General features: G+C 41.5%; 1 protein-coding gene across 1 annotated transcript in view; it reads left to right on the top strand.

Annotated features, from left to right (window-relative positions):
* The window catches only part of CACNA1I (calcium voltage-gated channel subunit alpha1 I), a 917,463-nt gene that overhangs the window by 689,312 nt on the left and 204,615 nt on the right, over nucleotides 1-23,536 (top strand). The window contains exons 11-12 of the mRNA XM_044301221.1: nucleotides 4,630-4,815; nucleotides 9,446-9,563. Of these exons, the coding sequence (XP_044157156.1) occupies nucleotides 4,630-4,815; nucleotides 9,446-9,563 (304 nt within the window). The remainder of the gene's footprint in view (nucleotides 1-4,629; nucleotides 4,816-9,445; nucleotides 9,564-23,536) is intronic.

Consider the following 23,536-nt stretch of genomic DNA (forward strand, 5'->3'; position numbering starts at 1 on the left):
TGCTAAATTGGGAATTGTACTTCAACCCAGAACAAAAAATGTGCTTTGACGGACACTAAATATCTTGCCCAGCAACAACAGTACAGCGGTGGGTAACGAGAGATTTAGAGGGAATTAAATTTGAGGCCTAGTATTTAGGCGCTGGGTCACCGGTATGGATTTAGTGACAGAATTAGACTTGGAAATACACAGTAGCGGGTGTGTGTGAAGTTACTCTGAATGACCCTATGTGCACCTTCAATATTATATACCCTTTTTGGGATAGATTTCAAAGAGCTCTGATATAGCAGGAACCACTAAATTATGAAATTGCTAAATTGGGAATTGTATTTCAACCCAGAACAAGAAATGTGCTTGAACGGACACTAAATAACTCGCCCAGCTACAGCACTAGGGACAGATTTAGCTGGATATAAATTTGAGGCCTAGTATTTAGGCGCTGGGTGACAGGTATGGGTTTAGTGACAGAATTAGACTTGGAAATACACAGTAGCGGGTGTGTGTGAAGTTATTCTGAATGACCCTATGTGCACCTTCAATATTATATACCCTTTTAGGGATAGATTTCAAATAGCTCTGATATAGCAGAAACCACTAAATTATGAAATTGCTAAATTGGGAATTGTACTTCAACCCAGAACAAAAAATGTGCTTTGACGGACACTAAATATCTTGCCCAGCAACAACAGTACAGCGGTGGGTAACGAGAGATTTAGAGGGAATTAAATTTGAGGCCTAGTATTTAGGCGCTGGGTCACCGGTATGGATTTAGTGACAGAATTAGACTTGGAAATACACAGTAGCGGGTGTGTGTGAAGTTATTCTGAATGACCCTATGTGCACCTTCAATATTATATACCCTTTTTGGGATAGATTTCAAATAGCTCTGATATAGCAGGAACCACTAAATTATGAAATTGCTAAATTGGGAATTGTACTTCAACCCAGAACAAAAAATGTGCTTTGACGGGCACTAAATAACTTTCCCAGCTACAACAGGACAACGGTAACGAGAGATTTAGAGGGATTTAAATTTGAGGCCTAGTATTTAGGCGCTGGGTGACAGGTATGGGTTTAGTGACAGAATTAGACTTGGAAATACACAGTAGCGGGTGTGTGTGAAGTTATTCTGAATGACCCTATGTGCACCTTCAATATTATATACCCTTTTTGGGATAGATTTCAAATAGCTCTGATATAGCAGAAACCACTAAATTATGAAATTGCTAAATTGGGAATTGTACTTCAACCCAGAACAAAAAATGTGCTTTGACGGACACTAAATATCTTGCCCAGCAACAACAGTACAGCGGTGGGTAACGAGAGATTTAGAGGGAATTAAATTTGAGGCCTAGTATTTAGGCGCTGGGTCACCGGTATGGATTTAGTGACAGAATTAGACTTGGAAATACACAGTAGCGGGTGTGTGTGAAGTTACTCTGAATGACCCTATGTGCACCTTCAATATTATATACCCTTTTTGGGATAGATTTCAAAGAGCTCTGATATAGCAGGAACCACTAAATTATGAAATTGCTAAATTGGGAATTGTATTTCAACCCAGAACAAGAAATGTGCTTGAACGGACACTAAATAACTCGCCCAGCTACAGCACTAGGGACAGATTTAGCTGGATATAAATTTGAGGCCTAGTATTTAGGCGCTGGGTGACAGGTATGGGTTTAGTGACAGAATTAGACTTGGAAATACACAGTAGCGGGTGTGTGTGAAGTTATTCTGAATGACCCTATGTGCACCTTCAATATTATATACCCTTTTAGGGATAGATTTCAAATAGCTCTGATATAGCAGAAACCACTAAATTATGAAATTGCTAAATTGGGAATTGTACTTCAACCCAGAACAAAAAATGTGCTTTGACGGACACTAAATATCTTGCCCAGCAACAACAGTACAGCGGTGGGTAACGAGAGATTTAGAGGGAATTAAATTTGAGGCCTAGTATTTAGGCGCTGGGTCACCGGTATGGATTTAGTGACAGAATTAGACTTGGAAATACACAGTAGCGGGTGTGTGTGAAGTTACTCTGAATGACCCTATGTGCACCTTCAATATTATATACCCTTTTTGGGATAGATTTCAAAGAGCTCTGATATAGCAGGAACCACTAAATTATGAAATTGCTAAATTGGGAATTGTATTTCAACCCAGAACAAGAAATGTGCTTGAACGGACACTAAATAACTCGCCCAGCTACAGCACTAGGGACAGATTTAGCTGGATATAAATTTGAGGCCTAGTATTTAGGCGCTGGGTGACCGGTATGGATTTAGTGACAGAATTAGACTGGGATATGGCCAAAAAATGAACAGACTATTGCTGGTTAAATGCACTTGGTGTGACAGCTTCACCCTGATGTAGGCTTTAGCCAAAAAACAACCACACCATTGAGGGTTAAATGCACTTGGTGACAGGCGCAGCTTGCCCCTGATTTTGTATATGGCCAAAAAATGAACAGACTATTGCTGGTTAAATGCACTTGGTGTGACAGCTTCACCCTGATGTAGGCTTTAGCCAAAAAACAACCACACCATTGAGGGTTAAATGCACTTGGTGACAGGCGCAGCTTGCCCCTGATTTTGTATATGGCCAAAAAATGAACAGACTATTGCTGGTTAAATGCACTTGGTGTGACAGCTTCACCCTGATGTAGGCTTTAGCCAAAAAACAACCACACCATTGAGGGTTAAATGCACTTGGTGACAGGCGCAGCTTGCCCCTGATTTTGTATATGGCCAAAAAATGAACAGACTATTGCTGGTTAAATGCACTTGGTGTGACAGCTTCACCCTGATGTAGGCTTTAGCCAAAAAACAACCACACCATTGAGGGTTAAATGCACTTGGTCGCAGCTTGTGCTGGCGCACCACAAGACACAAAATGGCCGCCGATCACCCCAGAAAAATGAGACTGACAAACGGTCTGTGCAGCCTAAAAACAGTGAGCAATTGAGGATCAGCAGCTCAATGATCCACAGCTGCAGATCGATCAGTTAATCAAGTCCTTTGGAGGAGTTAATCTGCCTAATCTCGCCCTACTGTCGCAGCCGCAACCTCTCCCTACGCTAATCAGAGCAGAGTGACGGGCGGCGCTATGTGACTCCAGCTTAAATAGAGGCTGGGTCACATGGTGCTCTGGCCAATCACAGCCATGCCAATAGTAGGCATGGCTGTGATGGCCTCTTGGGGCAAGTAGTATGACGCTTGTTGATTGGCTGCTTTGCAGCCTTTCAAAAAGCGCCAAGAAAGCGTCACAAAAGCGCGAAGAAAGCGACGAACACCGAACCCGAACCCGGACTTTTACGAAAATGTCCGGGTTCGGGTCCGTGTCACGGACACCCCAAAATTCGGTACGAACCCGAACTATACAGTTCGAGTTCGCTCATCCCTAACAATGGGGTCTAAAGGTCTGTTAAATAAAACAGATAAAAAAGGTGTACACTGCAGACCCAGTGTGAATTATGCCTTTGTTCATCGACTGCAGCAAAGATGTCTCATGACTGACACATGACTGCTGCAGCTACTCACTGGTCCCAACTATGCACCAGTGAGGTCAGTGATTGGCTGCTGTGGTCACCTGTGTTGACATGATGCCTTTGCTGGATCTAATGCAAGTATGTCTTCTTTCTTATGTATGCTATTATCTTTTATTGCCTTTTTTATTTTAATTTTTTTATTTTTATTTCATTCAATTGGAGAACCTTCTTTTAATTAAACAGCAATTAAAATTATCTTTTAAGGCTGGAGTCATAGAGCAACTAAAATGACCTGTGCCCAGAGGAAATAACTCTGAGGGTCGAGCTATCATTATCTTTATACATGTAGGTTATATCATCAGTAAGGTCCAATATGTAATTTATGTGTCATCTCATAAGAAATAGACCCTACTGACAAGTGATTGGCTCCAAAGTCAGAACCCAATGAGGTTGTCTTCTGCTGGACCTTAGGGGTCCTGGAACCACCAAAGGATCCTATGGTACCCTAATGGTCCAGTCCAAACCCGTGCAGACTACTAATCTCAGTTTTTTTACATACTGTATAACTGATTCACTTATTCTCTCACAAATTGCACTGCATGTTCTCTGTAGGAAATTCTTTGGGCCATATCTCATATCTCCATAGACTTATCTGTTCCCCTCACTGTTTGATTTACAATGTTTTAGCTTGCGTGTATTCTCCTATCCTTCAAGTTGCAATCATGTGCTATCACCGCCTTCATCATTTTTTTTTTCTACCATACCCTGTAATTAGATGTTTTCACACATAAAATAAGACTCTTCAAAACTAGAAGGAGCCATGTTGAAGAACAGAGTTTTCAGCTATGAAATATGTATAAGTGGGAATCATTATGTTTTTTTTCTCCATAATAATCTTTTACAATTCATATTGCCCAACATTATTAATATCTATAGCATGTTTAATCGCCCATTGCTGAAATAACTTTCTTCTTTCGCTGGCTGGTTTTAAAATCACTGTAATTACCCAGTTAGTATATCATCCAAGCAAAAATTTAACAGAGAGAAGTTGAGGAATGAATATTGATTTATTTTCTAATCTGATCACATTTTCTGCTATTTGCTCCTAATAATTACTGGTATCTTCCCCCCAGTGTCTGGGAGATTATAGGGCAGAATGACGGTGGACTGTCAGTTTTGAGAACTTTTCGCCTCCTTCGAGTGCTGAAACTTGTGCGATTTATGCCTGCCTTGAGGAGGCAGCTGGTGGTCCTAATGAAGACAATGGACAATGTGGCTACGTTCTGCATGCTTCTTATGCTCTTCATCTTCATTTTCAGGTGAACAATCAGTAGAGTTGTATGAGATGTCTAGAAAATATAGCACAAATCCTGCCATTTACTGTGTACAGGCATCTGTAATCTAAATAGCAAACATTTTAAACAGGTTGTCCAGGATTTTAAATTGATGGCCTATACTTAGGATAGGGGTGGTCTCACCTCAGTGGTGTACTGCCAATATAGGCAGACCACACAGCTGCTATGGGGCCTGGAGCACAAGGAAGACCCCGTCTACTTTTCTTCTGTTCTAGGCCCTGCTTGCTTCCCCTATGCTCAATGAGTGCCCAGAGTGGGCAATTTCCCAGCTTAGGAGTCCCTGCTCTGACTCCATATATGGATGGGTCTTTAGATGGAGTCAGTGTTATGAACGTGAAAAGGGTATTCCCAAGCATGGTGGACACCCTGTGTATTGAAGTCTAATTTAGACTCTATTTTTCAAATGTTTCTGTGAGAATTCAAACTCATAACCATCTTCATTAAAGACAAGAACCTTAACCACTGGGCTATAGAGCTCAGTGCTAAGTCATTACTGAAAAACCTCATAGAAGTTTCTCTTGTGTCATACAAGAGAAACTTCTATGAGGTTTTTAATATAAGAGAAACTTCTATGAGGTTTTTCATCAACGACTTAGCATTAAGCTCTATAGCCAAGTGGTTAAGGTTATTACCTTTAATGTAGATGCTTGTGACTCTTGTGAGTTCAAATCCCCACAGAAATTTTTTAAAAATAGAGTCTAAATAAAACCAAAATACACAGGACTCACTTCATAAATTTTTTTTTTCTTTTTATTGCGATATTCTGACCCTCATACCTTTTTTATAGATATGTTAATGGAGATTTATAGGTGCTCATTTTTTGTAGGACGATCTGTCATTTTTGACAATACCAGTTTGGGGTGTGTATCACTTTTTATTCAATTTTCTTGGGCGATAAAGTGATGAAAAAAAACAGAATCGGCCTTTTTAAAATATTTTTCTGTTACGCCATTCATATGGGCTAACTTTTTAAACTATTTCAATGGTATGGGCGTTTTCGCATGCGGCGATGCGATGCCCATAATGCTATTTTTTTTTGTTTCTTTTTATTTTGGGGAATAGGGGTGATTTATTATTATTTTTTAAAACTTTTTTTTACATTTCTTTTACGTAAATTGCTCCATTAGTCTTTATAGAAATCACTATATCACAGTTCAGTGTTGCCAGTGGCCTAAACTGGGATATACTAAGGGCTCTTTTACACCTGCGTTATTTTCTTCCGGCATAGAGTTCCGTCGTCGGGGCTCTATGCCGGAAGAATCCTGATCAGTTTTATCCTAATGCATTCTGAATGGAGAGAAATCCGTTCAGGATGCATCAGGATGTCTTCAGTTCCGGACCGGAACGTTTTTTGGCCGGAGAAAATACCGCAGCATGCTGCACTTTTTGCTCCGGCGAAAAATCCTGCAGACTTGCCGCAAGGCCGGATCCGGAATTAATGCCCATTGAAAGGCATTGATCCGGATCCGGCCTTAAGCTAAACGTCGTTTCGGCGCATTGCCGGATCCGACGTTTAGCTTTTTCTGAATGGTTACCATGGCAGCCATGGTAAAGTGTAGTGGGGAGCGGGGGAGCAGTATACTTACCATCCGTGCGGCTCCTGGGGTGCTCCAGAGTGACGTCAGGGCGCCCCAAGCACATGGATCACATGATCGCATGGCACGTCATCTATGCCCATGGGGCGCTCTGACGTAATTCTGGAGCGCCCCGGGAGCCGCACGGACTGTAAGTATACCGCTCCCCCGCTCCCCACTACTACTATGGCAACCAGGACTTTAATAGCGTCCTGGATGCCATAGTAACACTGAACGCATTTTGAAGACGGATTCGTCTTCAAATGCTTTCAGTTCACTTGCGTTTTTCCGGATCCGGCGTGTAATTCCGGCAAGTGGAGTACACGCCGGATCCGGACAACACAAGTGTGAAAGAGGCCTAACAATGAGCCTGGAAGCCTCGTACAGGCTGTGGCTCATTTATAGAACAGGGTGCTTCTCCCGATCTCTGCTGGGGGAAAGCGCGCCTGAAGAGGAATTCCACACTTCCAGTTTTTAGTACTCTCAGATGCCGTGAGTGAGTCTAACTAATTGATGTGAGAGGTGGGGGCATGTGGCCTATTCTGAGGCCATAAGGGTGAAGAACTGTTGCATTTTGGGGGGCATAATAGGGGTTGGATAAACCTTTCACCCATTAAGATTCCAGAGGTTTTTCATTTTTTCATTTTCATTTTTTTTCCCTATCTTCCTTGAGCCATAACTTTTTTATTTTTCCGTTCACGTTCCGTTCACATACTTCACATACTTATACTGCAAAAAGTATACTGTCTGACCCCTTGGACTCTCACTGATGGATATGTGGGGGAGTAGAAAGACCTTCTTTAAATATTATCACCCCTTTTGATTGAATCTGCTTGTTTTCTTTTACTCTATGTACCTGATTGTTACTGTGTTGTGCTCATTGATGCCGGTGGAGCACAGCAACCAAACTTAGTCAATTGGATGTATGACTACTGTCAAGTTCTGCTTATAACTCCTCCTCTTAGAATGAAGCTGGCAAATGAGGAGAGAGAAAGTGGGTGGGACTGTCTCAACTGCCGACCTCACAGTTGGAGAGGAGACCCAACACTGTGATACACTCATCCATCCAGGTGCTATCTAATAGTACTAGTGTTGGGCTCAAATATTATCCACGAATATTGGCACTTTGAGAATTCAAGAATATTTAGAGTATAGTGCTATATATTCGTATTTTCGAATATTCTACATTTTATTTTCATCTGAACCCATGATCCCTCCCTGCTTCTTGCTTGTAGGCCAATGAGAAGGCTGCAATGTCCTTGTCTGAGCTTAGCAACATCCCTAGCAACCAATAGGAAAGTTGCCTACCCCTTCTATATAAGAACCTCCCCAGCAGCCATTTTCTGCAGTTTTTTAAAGTTCTGAGAGAGACAGCAGTGTCATTGCTGTGCTCTGTGCTTTCCACATTACATTAGATAGATAGATAGTTAGTTAGATAGCTTATATATATATATAATACAGATAGTTAGTGGGAATAGTCAGTGTAGGTTAGATCCTGATATAGTGTAGCTGTTGCAGTGCAGGGTGTTAGGTAGTGTGATAGGTTCTGCTGTCCATACATACATGCTACAGACATAGTGCTGTGATGTCACAACAATACATAGTGCACCAATCTGTAATATGTAGTCAGACCTGCTAAAATGTGAAGTTTCACGTATTGTGCCAAAATATACCCATAAATAATTGCCGATTAGCGCAATCACGAATATATTGGAGCACCTTATCTGCATATAAAGCCATTTTTAACGTTCTGCCGTGCCAACCATTTTCTACAGTCTCAGGAAACTTCTAGCAGCTTGGAAAATGTAGCAAAAGTGACCCACGCCTGTATTGTGAGCGCTTTACGCGAATATTACATTGCCGATTTTCGCAATCAAGAAAATAATAGCGAATTATCGAATATATAACGAATATTCTACAAAATATTAACGAAATATTGCAAATTTGAATATTGACCCTGCCGCTCATCACTAAATAGTACATGTCAAGCACAATCACTGGAATGGACATGTCCACATGCACATGAAAAGCTTTCTGTTGGGTACTGCAGTGAAAGTGTCACAACTTCTTTGTTCTGCTGATCCATTTGGGTTCCAGAGGTCAAACTTTCACTGATCATTCATTGGTGCCCTATTCTAAGTATAAGCCATCAATGTGCAATTTGGTAAAACCCCTTTAGGAGGCCCCAACTCTGGTGTATCACTTTCATACAATACCGTTAGTGCTGCTTCCGCTTCAAAATTACTTGTCCATCTCTTTTGCAGCAATGGCACAGTGTAATTATATCCCATTCACTAGAATGGGACAAGCAGTTGTAATTATACAGTGCTGACAAAGCGAGGGTAGTTTTGAAGAAGAATCTGCACCGCTAACTCCTCAAACAGCTGATCGGCAGGGATGCCAGAAGTTGGACCTCCGCCGATCTGATATAGCTGACCTGTACCGAGGATAGGTCATCAATATTGTAGCACAGCGCAACCCCTTTGACAAACTTAAATCCTATATTTTATTTTTTACTATCATAGAGTAGGAGGTTTTCTAATCTCCTGAAATTGATGAACTATCCTCAGCAGGGGTCATTAACATCTGTTCAGAATCTGACAGCCCGCACCCCCTTGATCATCTTTTCGCTGCAGCCTCCAATACCGGAACTAGCTCTTAAATGAAGCAGGAAGCACAGCTCCGTTCAACATGTAGGGGTCGTGCTGGGTTGCTGCAGCTCATCCCCAACTGAAGTGAAAGGGAGCTGAGCTGCAGTAACCTGGCATGGCCACTACTCTTTGAACGGAGCTGTGCTTCCTATCCCATTCAAAGTGCTAGTTCAAGTGCCTGGAGGCTACGGGGAGCAGCTGACCAAGGGGGTGCGAGATGTCTGGCCACCACTGATCGGATATTGATGACCTATTTTGAGGATAAGTCGTCAATGTCAGGAGAAAACCTCTTTAAATGCAGGGCATTTCTATATGACAAAGCAAGCAGTGAATCATTACATATAATAATAGTATTTTTTTTCCTTGCAGTATTCTTGGGATGCATATTTTTGGATGTAAATTTAGTCTTAGAACAGACTCCGGAGACACTGTACCTGACCGGAAAAACTTTGACTCTTTGCTCTGGGCCATTGTTACAGTCTTCCAGGTTTGTTTCTTAAATTCTACATAAATTACATTGTTTTCAGTTGTATTTTGCCATTGTTATATTGTACATGTGTGTCATTGCTATGCTGTGGATCTGGCCTATACACTTTCATGCATGCTGGAAAATTTAACTTTTTGGACTGATACCAAAATGTATTTCACGTCTCTACTTTCAGCTTCTCTATTGTGATCAGTGCAACTGATTCCTGTCTGACAATCTGGTTGCTGCCAAATGACTTTGCTCTTTTCAACTGGGTTGTCAGACAGCACATCCTTAGCAACTAGTTTGTCTCGGTTTGTTCAGGTCTTTATTCCAAAATTTTAATATTGATTGCCTATCCTCAGGATAGGCCATCAATAACTGGTCGGCCACCCCTGCTGGTAACTGCAGCGCTGCTCCCATTCACTTTAAAGGGAGCAGTACTGCGATAACCAGCTCCATCCACTATTTAACAGAACTAACTTCTGGAGCTCGAGCTACTCTCAAACAGCTGATCTGCACAGGTGCGGGGTGTCAGACCCCCACCAATCAGATACTGATAATCCATTAATATTAAAATCGTTTGGCTTAGTCACACGTCAGTGAATAACGAATGTGTGCATTCTGTATTGGACATAGACGGCACATGGCTCTATTTATTTTCATGTGATTATTCAGACACACGTGTATTTCTAAAGACTATGGGGGTCATTTATTAAACTGAAATACGTCTATATTAGGCGACTTGTTCCCGCTCACTCCAGGTCTACAATTGTGGGTGTGGCGTGGGTGGGGAAGGAAAATGGTCTAAAACGCATCTAAAATGCCGGTGTTAATAAATGACCCCCTATGTCCACAGAAAATAATTCAAGACATGCACTACTTTAGGGTATCTTGTGGACCAAAGATGTTCATTCAAGTGTATGAATCTGTGACAGAACGCATGTTGACTGATTCATTGCAAAAAAATATTTAAACATTTTATAAAAAGGTTGCTGTTTTTGCAGACACAAAAAACGGATCAGTCACAGTTTAAAAAAAAACACAGAGACATATCCTTTGCTGGTACAGAACTCGAATGACAAGTGGTCCAAGTATTTGCATCCACAAAATGGACATGGATGTGTGACTAAATTCTTAGATGTGTATTAAATGTAGTGTGGCCAGAAATGTTGATATTAATATTTTGGGTGTTTAACGCATGCATTTGTGGACCCATTAAAGTGAATGGTTCCGAATATGGGCCGCAAAAGTAAAACAGAACTGACACGGAAACAAAATACGTTCAAGTGTATGAGTCCTTACAGAAGGATTCTGACAAACAGGTTGAGTAAGAGAAACTGCAGCATCATCTCCCTCCTCCCCTCCCTTTCTTTTTCCCGATGTCTTTAGTTAGGTAGTTTGAAAGCTTTTACAGATAGGCTACAGGCTGTAGGAAAAAGCTACCTTTTCATATTAAAATCTATTCCAAACTCGTATATTACTATATATACTATTGACATATGAAAAAGTATTGTAAACGTTACACCAAGTATGCGTTAAAGAAAACAATGCCACTGAACTCATAGCAAAGAAGGGACAAAAACATTTGACAAGATGTGAACCGCATTTTTCTCTACAGTATCTGAATCTTCTCTCTTAGCCAGAACAGAGAGACTCTGCAAACATTGGCTTTTGTTTTACCCTACTTTTGTACAAAATAAAATGCTAGCTGGAGAACCCCTTTAAGATGCAATGCCAGTCACATATCATGCAAAATTCTGTTTTATAGTTACACATTACAATTAACATATGTATATTTCAGTGCAGTATTTGCATTTCATACCCGAAACCTTGTGTGGGCTGAGATCTCAGATGAGAGGTTTTGAAAACCCCCTGAGATCTAGTCTTATTTGACTTCCTTTCTGAATGCATATTGCTGAATAATGAAAAGTAGCACACACTGGGCAAACCACACTGATATCAAATGGATTGTAAATTAATAGGAACACTGCTTTCAAGTTACAAAACCAAGTAGTACTTTTCATTTAAAATGTCTTTCCAGTGATTTTTTTTTTCAAGGCACACATTTATTAACAGTGACATAATACCAAATGTTACACGAGTATGTAATAGCAGTACACAGTAGCTTTTGATGGTTTTCCCTGGATTCCACATGTTATTTTAAAAATAGCCGGGTGTAGGCAGGGTCAGTGCAAGGATTTTTGTAAACACAAGCTAATCTACGCGCCCCCCCCCCCCCCATCATTTCACATTTCTGACCCTCATGATTCATATACATTTCTTGACCCCCCCATAATTTCACATTTCTGACCCTCATGATTCATATCCATTTCTTGTCCCCCCCATCATTTCACATTTCTGCCCCTCACGATTCATATACATTTCTTGCCCCCCCCCATCATTTCACATTTCTGCCCTCATAATTCATATCCATTTCTTGCCCCCCTCCATCATTTCACATTTCTGCCCCTCATGATTCATATCCCCCCATGTGCCAATATCATAGTGCCATCCTCTCCCCCTGCCCCCTAATGTGCCAGTATCAAGTGCCTCTCTCCTCCCCCCTCCATGTGCCAGTATCATGTCACCAATAGGGGGGCGGCCGGGCTGCTCGGCAAACAGGCTCAGCGAGATAAAAGTTAATTGTTTGCCGCCCCCCCTTCTCTGCGCCCTCAAGCAGCCACTTGGGCTGCCTTATGATAGAGCCGGCCCTGGGTGTAGGTTTGCATGACAAATTTATGGGGTCATCTATCAAGCTGGTGTAAAGTAATAGTGGCTTAGTTGCCAATAGCAACCAATCAGAGTCCACCTTTCATTTTGGACAGCTTCTTTGGAAAATGAAAGGTGGAATCTGATTGGTTGCTATGGGCAACTTAGCCAGTTGTACTTTACACCAGTTCTTTTTTAGTGAAATTACATTAGAAAACTGGTTTTATAGTATTGATAAATGGATCCCTTTTTAATTTAATGATTGCATATGTTTTTTAAGGATGGATTCACACATGTGGTTCATGATGCAGTTTTTTTTAAGCCAAAACCAGACATGGATCAAAACAAGGGGAGAAGTATACGTCTTTCTTTAATCATTTTATTCTTTCCAGCATACCTTTTTCTTGGCGTTTGAAGAAACACCACTCTTTCCCAATAATTGCCCTGTGTAGAGGCTGTATTAGGCTGGCAGATTGTCTGCCAGATCATTGCTAACGTGCTTTCATATGAACGCTAGTTAACAATGATCCGGTAGTGTAATACTGCCATCAATTATCCGATGAATGAGCAAGCTCGTTCATTGGACAATTGGAATCTTTCAATAGGTCTACAAATCATCTGCCAGCAAACAAATAGTCAGTATGGGGACGAGTGATGCCATAAGCAATCACTCTTCCCCATACTCTGGAGAAGATTGCTGCATGTAATAGCCGCGGTCTCCTCCACCAGTGAGCAGGCAATTACCAGGAAGTAACACTTACCTCCCAACAATCGCCTGAATGATCACTATATGTAATACAGACACACAGGCGCTTCCGATAACATGATAATCGAACAAATATTCATCAGGTGAAATCCCCCGTTGATGCAGATCATTCTGTGCAAACATGGATCTGCTGCCCAGTACCAATTGCTCATGATTGCTGCTTGTAAATAAAGCTCTCACCTGCACTCACAATCAGGCAATTATTAGGAATGGATGGTTTGTTCCCAATAGTTCCTGTGTAAAAGGGCCCTTATCTCTCTTTATTGTATATGCACTCATCCTATTACCATTAGTGTTCCCACTTTACAAGCCCTTGATTGCCTTATGCAGAATGAGACTATATTTTTAATGACATTTCCAGACCATTCCAAAGAGAAACACGGGAAGAGCATACAAACACCATGCAGATGATGATCTTGGTTAGAATCAAACCCAGAGTCTTAGTAATGCATGAATAGGTTATTGGTTAATTACTCAGGGCCTCCCCCAAAACCTCACACCTTCTCCTCCCCCAATGCCATCCCAAAAAGACACCACACACTCTTAAATCGGCCACAGCAGCCGTTTTATTAATAAAATAAATACATCCATAAATATTAATAACATTAACCTTAACATTGACCCCTGACAAGGGAGATCGTAGAAGCCTCTAAATTTTACCATCCATTAGAGGCCATCATGACAATTCCATCTTGCCTCCAGCCGTAAAACACCAGCTCGAAGACACAAACTGATGGACGCCTCTCCAAACCAACCAAGTGCCTGAAACTATGAGAGTCCAGCCCCACGATTGAGGCCCTTCCATTTCCAATACCGTCATATATACCACCAGCTTCTAGGATCTCCCACCGCCACGACTGCCGCAACAGCCACGCCTGTCCATAGACCCCAAACTCCAAAACTGACTACCATGTCATCCTCCTAACACTGCCCAAACCTCATTTTTATTTTATTTATTTTTTATATACCTTAGGGTATATAAAAAATGGCTCCGGCTCTACCCCGGTCACCTCCTCTTAACACCTAAATCCCGCCCCCCTTATCTCCCTAAACACCTCCTCCCCACCACTCTTAACTCACTCCTGCCCTGGCCCTTCCTACCAAAACCTTTCATGTCGGCCTCCCCTTACCTTTCGTCTTAGTCCGGCCTCTCTAGACAACAATTGTATACACTAAACCAACATTCTGCCCACAGTGATTCCTTAAAGGTTTTTTTAATCCCTGTGAAAAACACAAAAATTGCCTAAATGCTCCCCAGATAATTAATTCATAGCTCTGAAAAAAAAATAAAAATAATTTCATCTTCAATATCCTACCCAGCTCTGTATAGCACTTCTGTTTTGCCGGGATTATCAAGTGAGAAACTACAGTTGATATGATTTCTCTCCCCTCTCACTGACATGTTACATCTCCATGCCGCTGTAGTACAAGGTATAAATTAGTGCTGCAATTACTCACTATCTTCACACATAACACAAGTTCGCTACTAAGGAATAGTTCTACTGCTCACCGGACACTACAAAAGTTTCTGCCCAGCATGTGAAACACAATCTGGCCAGAGACAGGAAGGAGGAGAGCCAGGGAGCTGTAGAGATAAGAGGCACGTGAGGTATGACCTCATGTATTACAGGGAAGAGAAGATGGGGGATAGCGTGTGTTCAGTTTATGGCATAAAGATAACATAGACACCAAGACCATGGTCATATATGTATGTGGTACTGGCCTACAGAGGCAGTTTTGTACACAAACTATATCAGTAACTTACTTTATCTTACTGCATATAAACCATTTGTGCATAGTTTTTGTGCCGTAAAACTCCTTTAACATTTTAATATTTTTTGTAATGTGCACAGTATGAAATCATCAAAATTTGCAATCGTTAGCTTATTCTTCGGTCACTACTTATACAGTTCACTAGTAACTCACGGTAACATACAGTTATTAGAAATTTATGGTGTAACCAGACTCCAAACTGCTAAATCGGTTTTTACTCGTCTAGCTGTTTTCCGCTCTACGTGGTTCTGTATCTGTCAGAGAATGTGTTTTATACTGCACCATTTATGTGAAAAAGCATGGAATGCTTGAATTTCTGTGCATATTAATATACGCCTGAGAGATTTTGAAGTCTACATAAAAGCAGGGAGATGTATGGAAGCAGGAGGTGGTTAACAGCTTATGGTAGAGAATATTGTGTTAATGTGAAATCATGAGCGCAATAAAGTCGATGCTTGAATTTAAGAAGCTTTGTGTTAGGTGATACATCCCACAAATGAGATTCATTGAGAACTGGTATAACACAACATGAAACAAGAAAATGGTAGATTCTCCAGCCAGGCATGAGTGTGATAAGAAATTGAGTGGAAAAGAGTTGCCCATTGATATAGAAAAATTACCGCACATTGATTGCTGTTAGACATTTCTTTTTTACCGTACATGAAGGAACTATTGCATCCATTTATCTGAGGATTTGAAGATCTTTCTTTAACAGTTATATCAAAAGAAAAGGCCAAGATACACAGATTTCTAAAAATGAATCATTCACTCGTTAATTAGAGTTACTGCTTGGTTCAACTCTATTTTAAAAAAACATACTGCCTGGTATGGTTGATCCCCCTGATTAACTTCAATGCAAAGAGGACAGGTTCTAGCCCCTCAGTGGACCACAGCTCCCAGTTTAGCCATGCCCTCTCCTCTTATCTGACAGAGCCAGGCATAATCATTATATAATCCATAAGATTGATGAAAAATTATTTGGACATATCATATATAAACTTTCCTTATATGCTACTGGGCTTTTAGCACATCTAATATGTTGGTAGGGATTCTGGATGTCCTACTGCTTGCATAAAGGGTCCTTCACTAGCTGTTTCACTGTGATATGTTTGGCTCAGTTAAAGGGGTTCTCAAGACCAGGAACCTTTGTTGAGATGGTTGGGCAGTGTGCAAAAGTAAAAAAAAAGACTCAACGTCACCTCACCTACCACAAACACTCTAGGTCCAGCACCAAGCTCACTTCTGGTTTGCTTCTGGTCCCCACTGGACCGCAAGTCTTTATGTGCATCACCATTGCTGGCCAATTAATGGCATCAGCAGTAATGTTTTCCGGCAAAGCACAGGACCAAATCATTGAATGGACAGCAGCGTAGATGTGTATGTAGCTAGCACATAACATTTCCAGTCCAGCAGGGACCTCTCTAGAGATGGCTGGTCCGGGTCCAAATTTCTTTTAAAAAAAAAGCTCACCTGTCACATTGCTGATCTCAATTTTCAGCTTCCGGTGCTTGCTCAGCAGTGGAGAAAGCAACTCATTCACGCTTTATTTTACTTTTGCATCCTGCCTGGCTATCTTAACAGGCGCTCCCGATCTTGGAGAAACACTCAAAGATCTAAATTAGGTTGAACAGAGGCAATCCTACTCCAAATGCATGGTTCTGCAATAGATAAATGATAACTCTTTGTTCAATCATAATTTAATCAGTGGGGTTTCTTTAGAAGGGAAGTTAGAGATCCTTTAATTCCACCACTACATTAGTCTACATCCCAATGTTACCCATATATCATTCTACTAATCTAAAACCAATAATCATGCTGCTAATTATCTTCTTTGTATTTTAGTAGTATTATCAAGAGCAAAATTCTACTGAGTAGATGCTATCAGCCAACATCTACATTTACATTCATACCAGAGCTGAAGTTTTACTAGAACTGACCGTTCTTGAAGACATGTTACGAGCTGAAAAACGTGTTGCTTACTACCATAAGCTAGAAAACTCTTTAACAACTCACATGGCCAATGGCCATATTACAGCTCTGTACAGGAGCAATATATTTAGTGTCAAGAATGGGAGTGGACGCTATACGAGAAGATCTAAAAGGCCTTTCGAAACAAAAGTCATTGTGTTAGGCTATCCTGGTCTTTCACAATAGACTCTGATCTCACACTTGACACTAACCATACAGTTCTTGCACAGAAAAATAATATGTCCATGTGCATGAGTTCTTAGGCTAAGTAGCCTAAGGTATTTGTGAATATAAATATTATAAAATAATATTTCAGTATTTTCATTTTTTTTATTCCTGGAGAACCCCTTTAAGGGTCCATTCACACGTCCGTAGTGTATTGCGGATCCGCAAATTGCGGATCCACAATACACCCGGCTGGCACCCCTATAGAACTGCCTTTCTTGGCTGTCCGCCCCATATAGAATGAATGGGTCCGCACCCGGATGCCATTCTACGGACGTGTTAATGGACCCTAAGAAGCATTGTTCAGTGTACAGCTATGGACTCACTTGTAGCTCAGGTGTAAGTATAGTCTTGGTTAGAATTGTAACACCATTGGCTTATCTAGTGGTATTTAATGCAACATTAAAAGAAAAACTAGAATAAAAATGTCTTCTCAATAAGGCCTCTTTCACACTTGCGTTGTCCGGATCCGGCGTGTACTCCACTTGCCGGAATTACACTCCGGATCCGGAAAAACGCAAGTGTACTGAAAGCATTTGAAGACGGATCCGTCTTCAAAATGCTTTCAGTGTTACTATGGCAGCCAGGACGCTATTAAAGTCCTGGTTGCCATAGTAGGAGCGGGGAGCGGGGGAGCGGCATACTTACAGTCCGTGCGGCTCCCGGGCGCTCCAGAATGACGTCAGAGCGCCCATGCGTATGGATGACGTGCCATGCGATCACGTCATCCATGCGCGTGGGGCGCCCTGACGTCACTCTGGAGTGCCCCGGGAGCCGCACGGATGGTAAGTATACTGCTCCCCCCGCTTCCCACTACACTTTACCATGGCTGCCAGGACTTTAGCGTCCCGGCAGCCATGGTAACCATTCAGAAAAAGCTAAACGTCGGATCCGGCAATGCGCCGAAACGACGTTTAGCTTAAGGCCGGATCCGGATCAATGCCTTTCAATGGGCATTAATTCCGGATCCGGCCTTGCGGCAAGTCTTCAGGATTTTTGGCCGGAGCAAAAAGCGCAGCATGCTGCGGTATTTTCTCTGGCCAAAAAACGTTCCGTTCCGGAACTGAAGACATCCTGATGCATCCTGAACAGATTTCTCTCCATTCAGAATGCATTAGGATAAAACTGATCAGGATTCTTCCTGCATAGAGCCCCGACGACGGAACTCTATGCCGGAAGAAAAGAACACAGGTGTGAAAGAGCCCTAAATTGCTTCCTTTATGAAATGCTGAATGAGATGTTACTGTTCGTGGAGGACATAGAACTTGACATTTTTCAAGTTTGTTCTTTCAGTTATGTTGATATTTGCCTTACTATTGTGTTAATGAAGTTATGGGGCTAATTTACAAAATTATTATGCTACAACAGTTTTATTGCTAGCATTGTCTAGATTGTTCATATATTCTGTGTGTACAGTTTCATTTCATTAAATCTTCATTAAAGCACGTATTAAATGAATTCCATTTCAGCCGGCAGATTTTGACAGCTGTTTTCTCATATATAAAATAAATATGTTGTCATTTTGAGGACAAAAATGCTGCAATATGTCCTGCTCTTAAACAATCTTTTAATTTTGACATGTGTTAAGGGAGAAAAGCAGGAGAAAAGGCAAATTATGCAAATTACTAATTAATAGTAGTCGTTTCCCGCAGTTTATTTTATAGCAATAGTTTATTGTAATTTTACAGTTTCTAGAATTTAGTGTAACTTTTAAGAATAAAATAAAGGTAGTGTGAAATGACAAAAAAAAAGTTCATTTCCTGAAACGCAGGCATGGTTATGTATTATCTGTAAGCTACATAGAGGCTTTTTGCAGTGCTACAAATTGATTTTATTTTCAAAATCTGTTATGGGGATTTTATAGGCCAGTGCCCCCTAAACAAATGGGTTTTGAGGGAGCCTCTAAAACTGTGAGTCTTGGGAGTTATTCTGATTATCCAGGGTAGCACATCCCTGAGAACTGGTGCAGCTCATGAGAAGTCTTGGAGACAGGAGTGAGAGGTTGATATTGTGATGGATGATAGTTATAATAAATATATATATATTATTTTTTTTAAAGGAGAAGAAAAAAAGGGGGAGACAGACTGTGAAGGGGGTGGGGTGGGTTAAGGATTCAAACAGTAATTTAAAACTCCAGTTTGGGACATTAAAATTTGTCGATTATGCATACAATATATGGAGATCTGGACCTCTACACTTCACTAAACTTTCTAAATATTTTACACGGATCCCATATTTAAGGAAATTTCATGAAATCGGGAGTCCTAATGGATTCTCTGCTCCAGAAGATGTATATGATCACAATTGTTAATCTAGTGTGACCTGTCTGGGGTCTCTATCCATTTCCTGTAAAGTGGTGTGAGCAATCATTTCCATGAGCTTCCTGGAGTGTTATAAGCATTTTATATCTGTGAGAAGGCCCGGGAGGCAAATCTTCGGATAAAGAAGTAATTTAAAGCTACATATTTGGGATATCTCTGGACAGCTTGTGTCCATACAGTTCCCACCAAATATGGTAAAGCAATCAAGTCTCACTATTTACTCTTTGCTTTCAGAGGGAAACATTTTTTGTAGCTTGATTGGGGTCTAGTTCCACCCTGTAAGACGTTTATAATATTTTTCTTGTATCTTTTACACATCTTGACACTTTAGGTGTTGGCATAGGCAAAACTCTCAGTGTAATGAAGCTCAAATTCATGCCTGTCTCCCATGCTTTGACATATCTATCTATCTATCTATATATATATATATATATATATATATACACACACACACATATATACACAAAAGAAAAACCACCAGTTGCTCTGTGCCACTTTATGGGTGAATAAAGGTAATTGACTTTTTGGAAAGTCTACCGGCGTGCAGTCCAATTTTTTGTCATATATATATATATATATATATATAGATACGAAAAATGGCGGCACTGACTACAAAGAAGGAAAAATAGGGTGCACGTTCCAGGGGAATCGACTTCTTACCCCAATCAATAAATCCAGAAAAAGGACGGCACTCCGGTCTTGAAAAGGTGAAAGTGGTTTTTAATCAACCTTGCGGTACAACGTTTCGGCTCCAATACTGAGCCTTTCTCAAGGCTCAGTATTGGAGCCGAAACGTTGTACCGCAAGGTTGATTAAAAACCACTTTCACCTTTTCAAGACCGGAGTGCCGTCCTTTTTCTGGATTTATATATATATATATATATATATATATATATATATATATATATATCACTCCCTGCAAATCTAAATTTAGAATATTATATAGAGTCAAGATTTTTCTTGTCTGTAGACACTCATAGAATATTTAACACTTGTGAAAAAAAATTTGCTGCGTTCCTATAGCAAATGTGTTTGTAGTATTGATTTGAAAATTTTAATTTTAATTGTATTAGTATTAATTTGGAAAAATTGAGATCTACAGAAGGCCACTTTAGCATAATTTCTTAATAGCCAAGGTATAGCTTTATCTAATAGAATGGATCTAAATATCAACCGGGACTTAGACCGAAGGTCTCTTCCATGTCAACTCTACTAATTAATTTTAACTATATTAAAGGGTTTGGCCACTCCCTTGCTACTATTGACAAATGTGCTTATAAGATGATTATGTGGAACTTACTAATACAGTTTTTGTTAAAATTATGTGACTTTTGCTATATTTTACAAGATATGCACCCTTGTTGCTGTATACAGGGAGGTCCTGCCCATAAAATGGCCACTGATGGAGGGTCATGTGACCAGGCTAATCACAGTCTCCTTCATTTAAACACATTGCATCTGCACTGAACTCCCAACAGTGCAAGGGCAGATGACAGGTGTATGGAGTAAACATCACGCTTAGGTGATTTGCCTGGTCACATGTCCCTCCATCAGCAGCCCTATTATGGACAGGATCCCTGAGTAGACAGCACAAAAGTCTTGGTAAACAAGGAAGCATACCTTATGAAATATAGAAAATGTAGCATAATAGAAACAAAGACTATATTAGTAAGTGTCATATAACAAACACATTGGTCATCAATAACCAGAAAGTGGCCAACCCCTAGGAAAAATTCTTACCTGGGATTTTACTTTCCTTGAGTCCGTAGGCAGCACAGAATGGGGTTAACTTCGTTCTCATCCGATCCCCGGACCGCCCACCTAGATAAAAGGTACAGATTAAAATAATTAACTCATTATCAGTGACCAATAAAAGGCTACCTCCTCAGAACCTCCTTGTGTTAATACAAATAGACTCAGACCAAGAATTATGCCAAGAAGAAATTTATTAGGGAGGGTATACTTGTGCTGCCTACGGACTCAAGGAAAGTAAAATCCCAGGTAAGAATTTTTCCTTTCCCATCTCATCCTACGGCAGCACAGAATGGGATTTTCATAGATCACAAGGGGGGGTCTCTTCATTGAGAGCTGCAGACAGAACCCCGGTACCAAAGGCTGAGCTCCTAGCGTTAATATCCAAACGATAATGCTTGACGAAGGTCAAGGATGAGGACCAGGATGCTGCATTGCAGATTTCCTCCATCGAGACTTGCGCGACCTCTGCCCAAGAAGTAGCCGTGGCCCTGGTGGAATGCGCTCTCACTGGAAACGGAGGAGGTATCTCTTCCAGAGAATAGGCTTCCAATATTGTGGTCTTGATCCATCTTGCCAACGTATCCTTAGAAGGAGAAGAACCCTTTCTTGGCCCAGAGAAGAGGACAAAAAGGTTTTCCACTGTTCTGAAATCCCTTGTCCTTTGTAAATAGATAAGCAGGGCTCTTCTAACATCCAACGTATGCAAGAGTTTCTGGTTCTCATCCAGAGGCTCAGGAAAGAACACTGGGAGGAATGATTCTCTATTCTTGTTCGGGATTTTAGGCAAAAAAGCTGGCATAGTACGGAGTAGAACCCCATCTGGCAGAAAACTTAGGTACGGAAACTTTGAAGATAAAGCCTGGAGTTCGCCCAGTCTTTTGGCAGACGTAATTGCTGTCAGGAACAGAGTCTTGCAGGAGAGCCATTTGTAGTCCACTTCCTGTAAAGGCTCAAACGGGGGAGCTGCAAGCCTTCTTAGTACCAGAGAAAGATCCCAGACCGGAACCGGGTCTCTATGAACAGGTTTGAGCCTCTTGATCGCCTTAAAAAAACGGAATATCAAGGGATGATGAAGGAATTTATTCTCCGTTACCAAGTTTATTGCCGTCATATGGGATCTTAATGTATTCGGCTTGAGCCCTTTCTGGAACCCGTCTTGGAGGAACTGCAAGATGGAAGAAATATTGATGGTCTCATGGCCGTTCTGCGACATCCAGGATAGAAATTTTCGCCAAACTTTAGCGTATTTCCTGTTGGTAGAGTCCTTCCTAGATGCCAGCAGGGTGTCAATCACCGATTGTGACAAGCCCCTTCTCTCCAGTCTGCTTCTTTCAGCCTCCAGGCCGTAAGGTGTAGATGCTGCAGATTCTGATGATACAGGTTGACCTGTAGCAGGAGATCCGGCCGCAGGGGAAGTCTCCAGAAGTTCCCCCTGAACAGGTGAAGTAGAAGGGGAAACCACGACCTTCTTGGCCAGAAAGGTGCGATCACAATGGCCTGAGGCTTCTCCTCTGCTATCTTCCGAAGAACCCTAGGGATGAGAGGTATCGGGGGAAATATATAGATGAACAGGCGTTCCCAGCTCATGGAGAAGGCATCCACCACTGTTGGATTGTCGAAGCTGTTCAGTGAACAAAACTGGCTCAATTTCCTGTTCTCCGCTGTTGCCATTAGATCCCAAGCAGGAGAGCCCCACTTCTCCGTAATCTGGTGAAAAACGGACTGATTGAGCTCCCATTCGGCTTGGTTCACCATCTTCCTGCTCAGACGATCCGCTTGCATATTGCAGCAGCCCCTGATATGCGCTGCTCTTAGTTCCAGCAGGTGTGATTCCGCCCAGCTGAAGATAGTCTTGCACAGCTCCAGAAGAAGTCCGCTCCTCGTACCTCCCTGTTTGTTCAGGTAGAATACGGTAGTCAAGTTGTCCGAACGGATCAGAACTGATTTCTCCAAAATATCGGCCTTGAAGTGGCGAAGAGCCAAAAGAACTGCCTTCAGCTCTTTGTAGTTTGAAGACTTCCCCCTGTCCTCGTGCGACCAGAGGCCCTGTGTCCACTTGTCCAGAAGATGGGCTCCCCATCCTTGACCGGAGGCATCCGTAGTAATGGTGACTGGAGACAGGAACCGGAAGTTCTTTCCTCTGACTAAGTTCTCCGTGCGTAACCACCATCTGAGGGACCGAATTGTCGCTGGTTCCAGCCTTATCCTGGCGTCTAATCTGAGTCTGGAGAGTCGCCAAGCCCGTAGCATATTCAACTGGAGATCCCTGCTGTGGATACTCGCCCAAGGGACAGCCTCTGAAACTGATGTCATATGACCCAGAGTCTTCATAACCCTTCGTACTGAAGGGGAGTGGAGGGACATCAGGGTTCTCATCTCCTTCTTCAATGCTTCCACCTTTGGCATAGGAAGATAGAGCTTCATGGTGACAGTGTCTACTAGAAACCCCAGGAAGATTTTGGATGTTGCTGGGA

Source organism: Bufo gargarizans, chromosome 7 (genome assembly GCF_014858855.1).
Source record: "Bufo gargarizans isolate SCDJY-AF-19 chromosome 7, ASM1485885v1, whole genome shotgun sequence".
In the NCBI taxonomy this organism is placed as follows: Eukaryota; Metazoa; Chordata; class Amphibia; order Anura; family Bufonidae; genus Bufo; species Bufo gargarizans.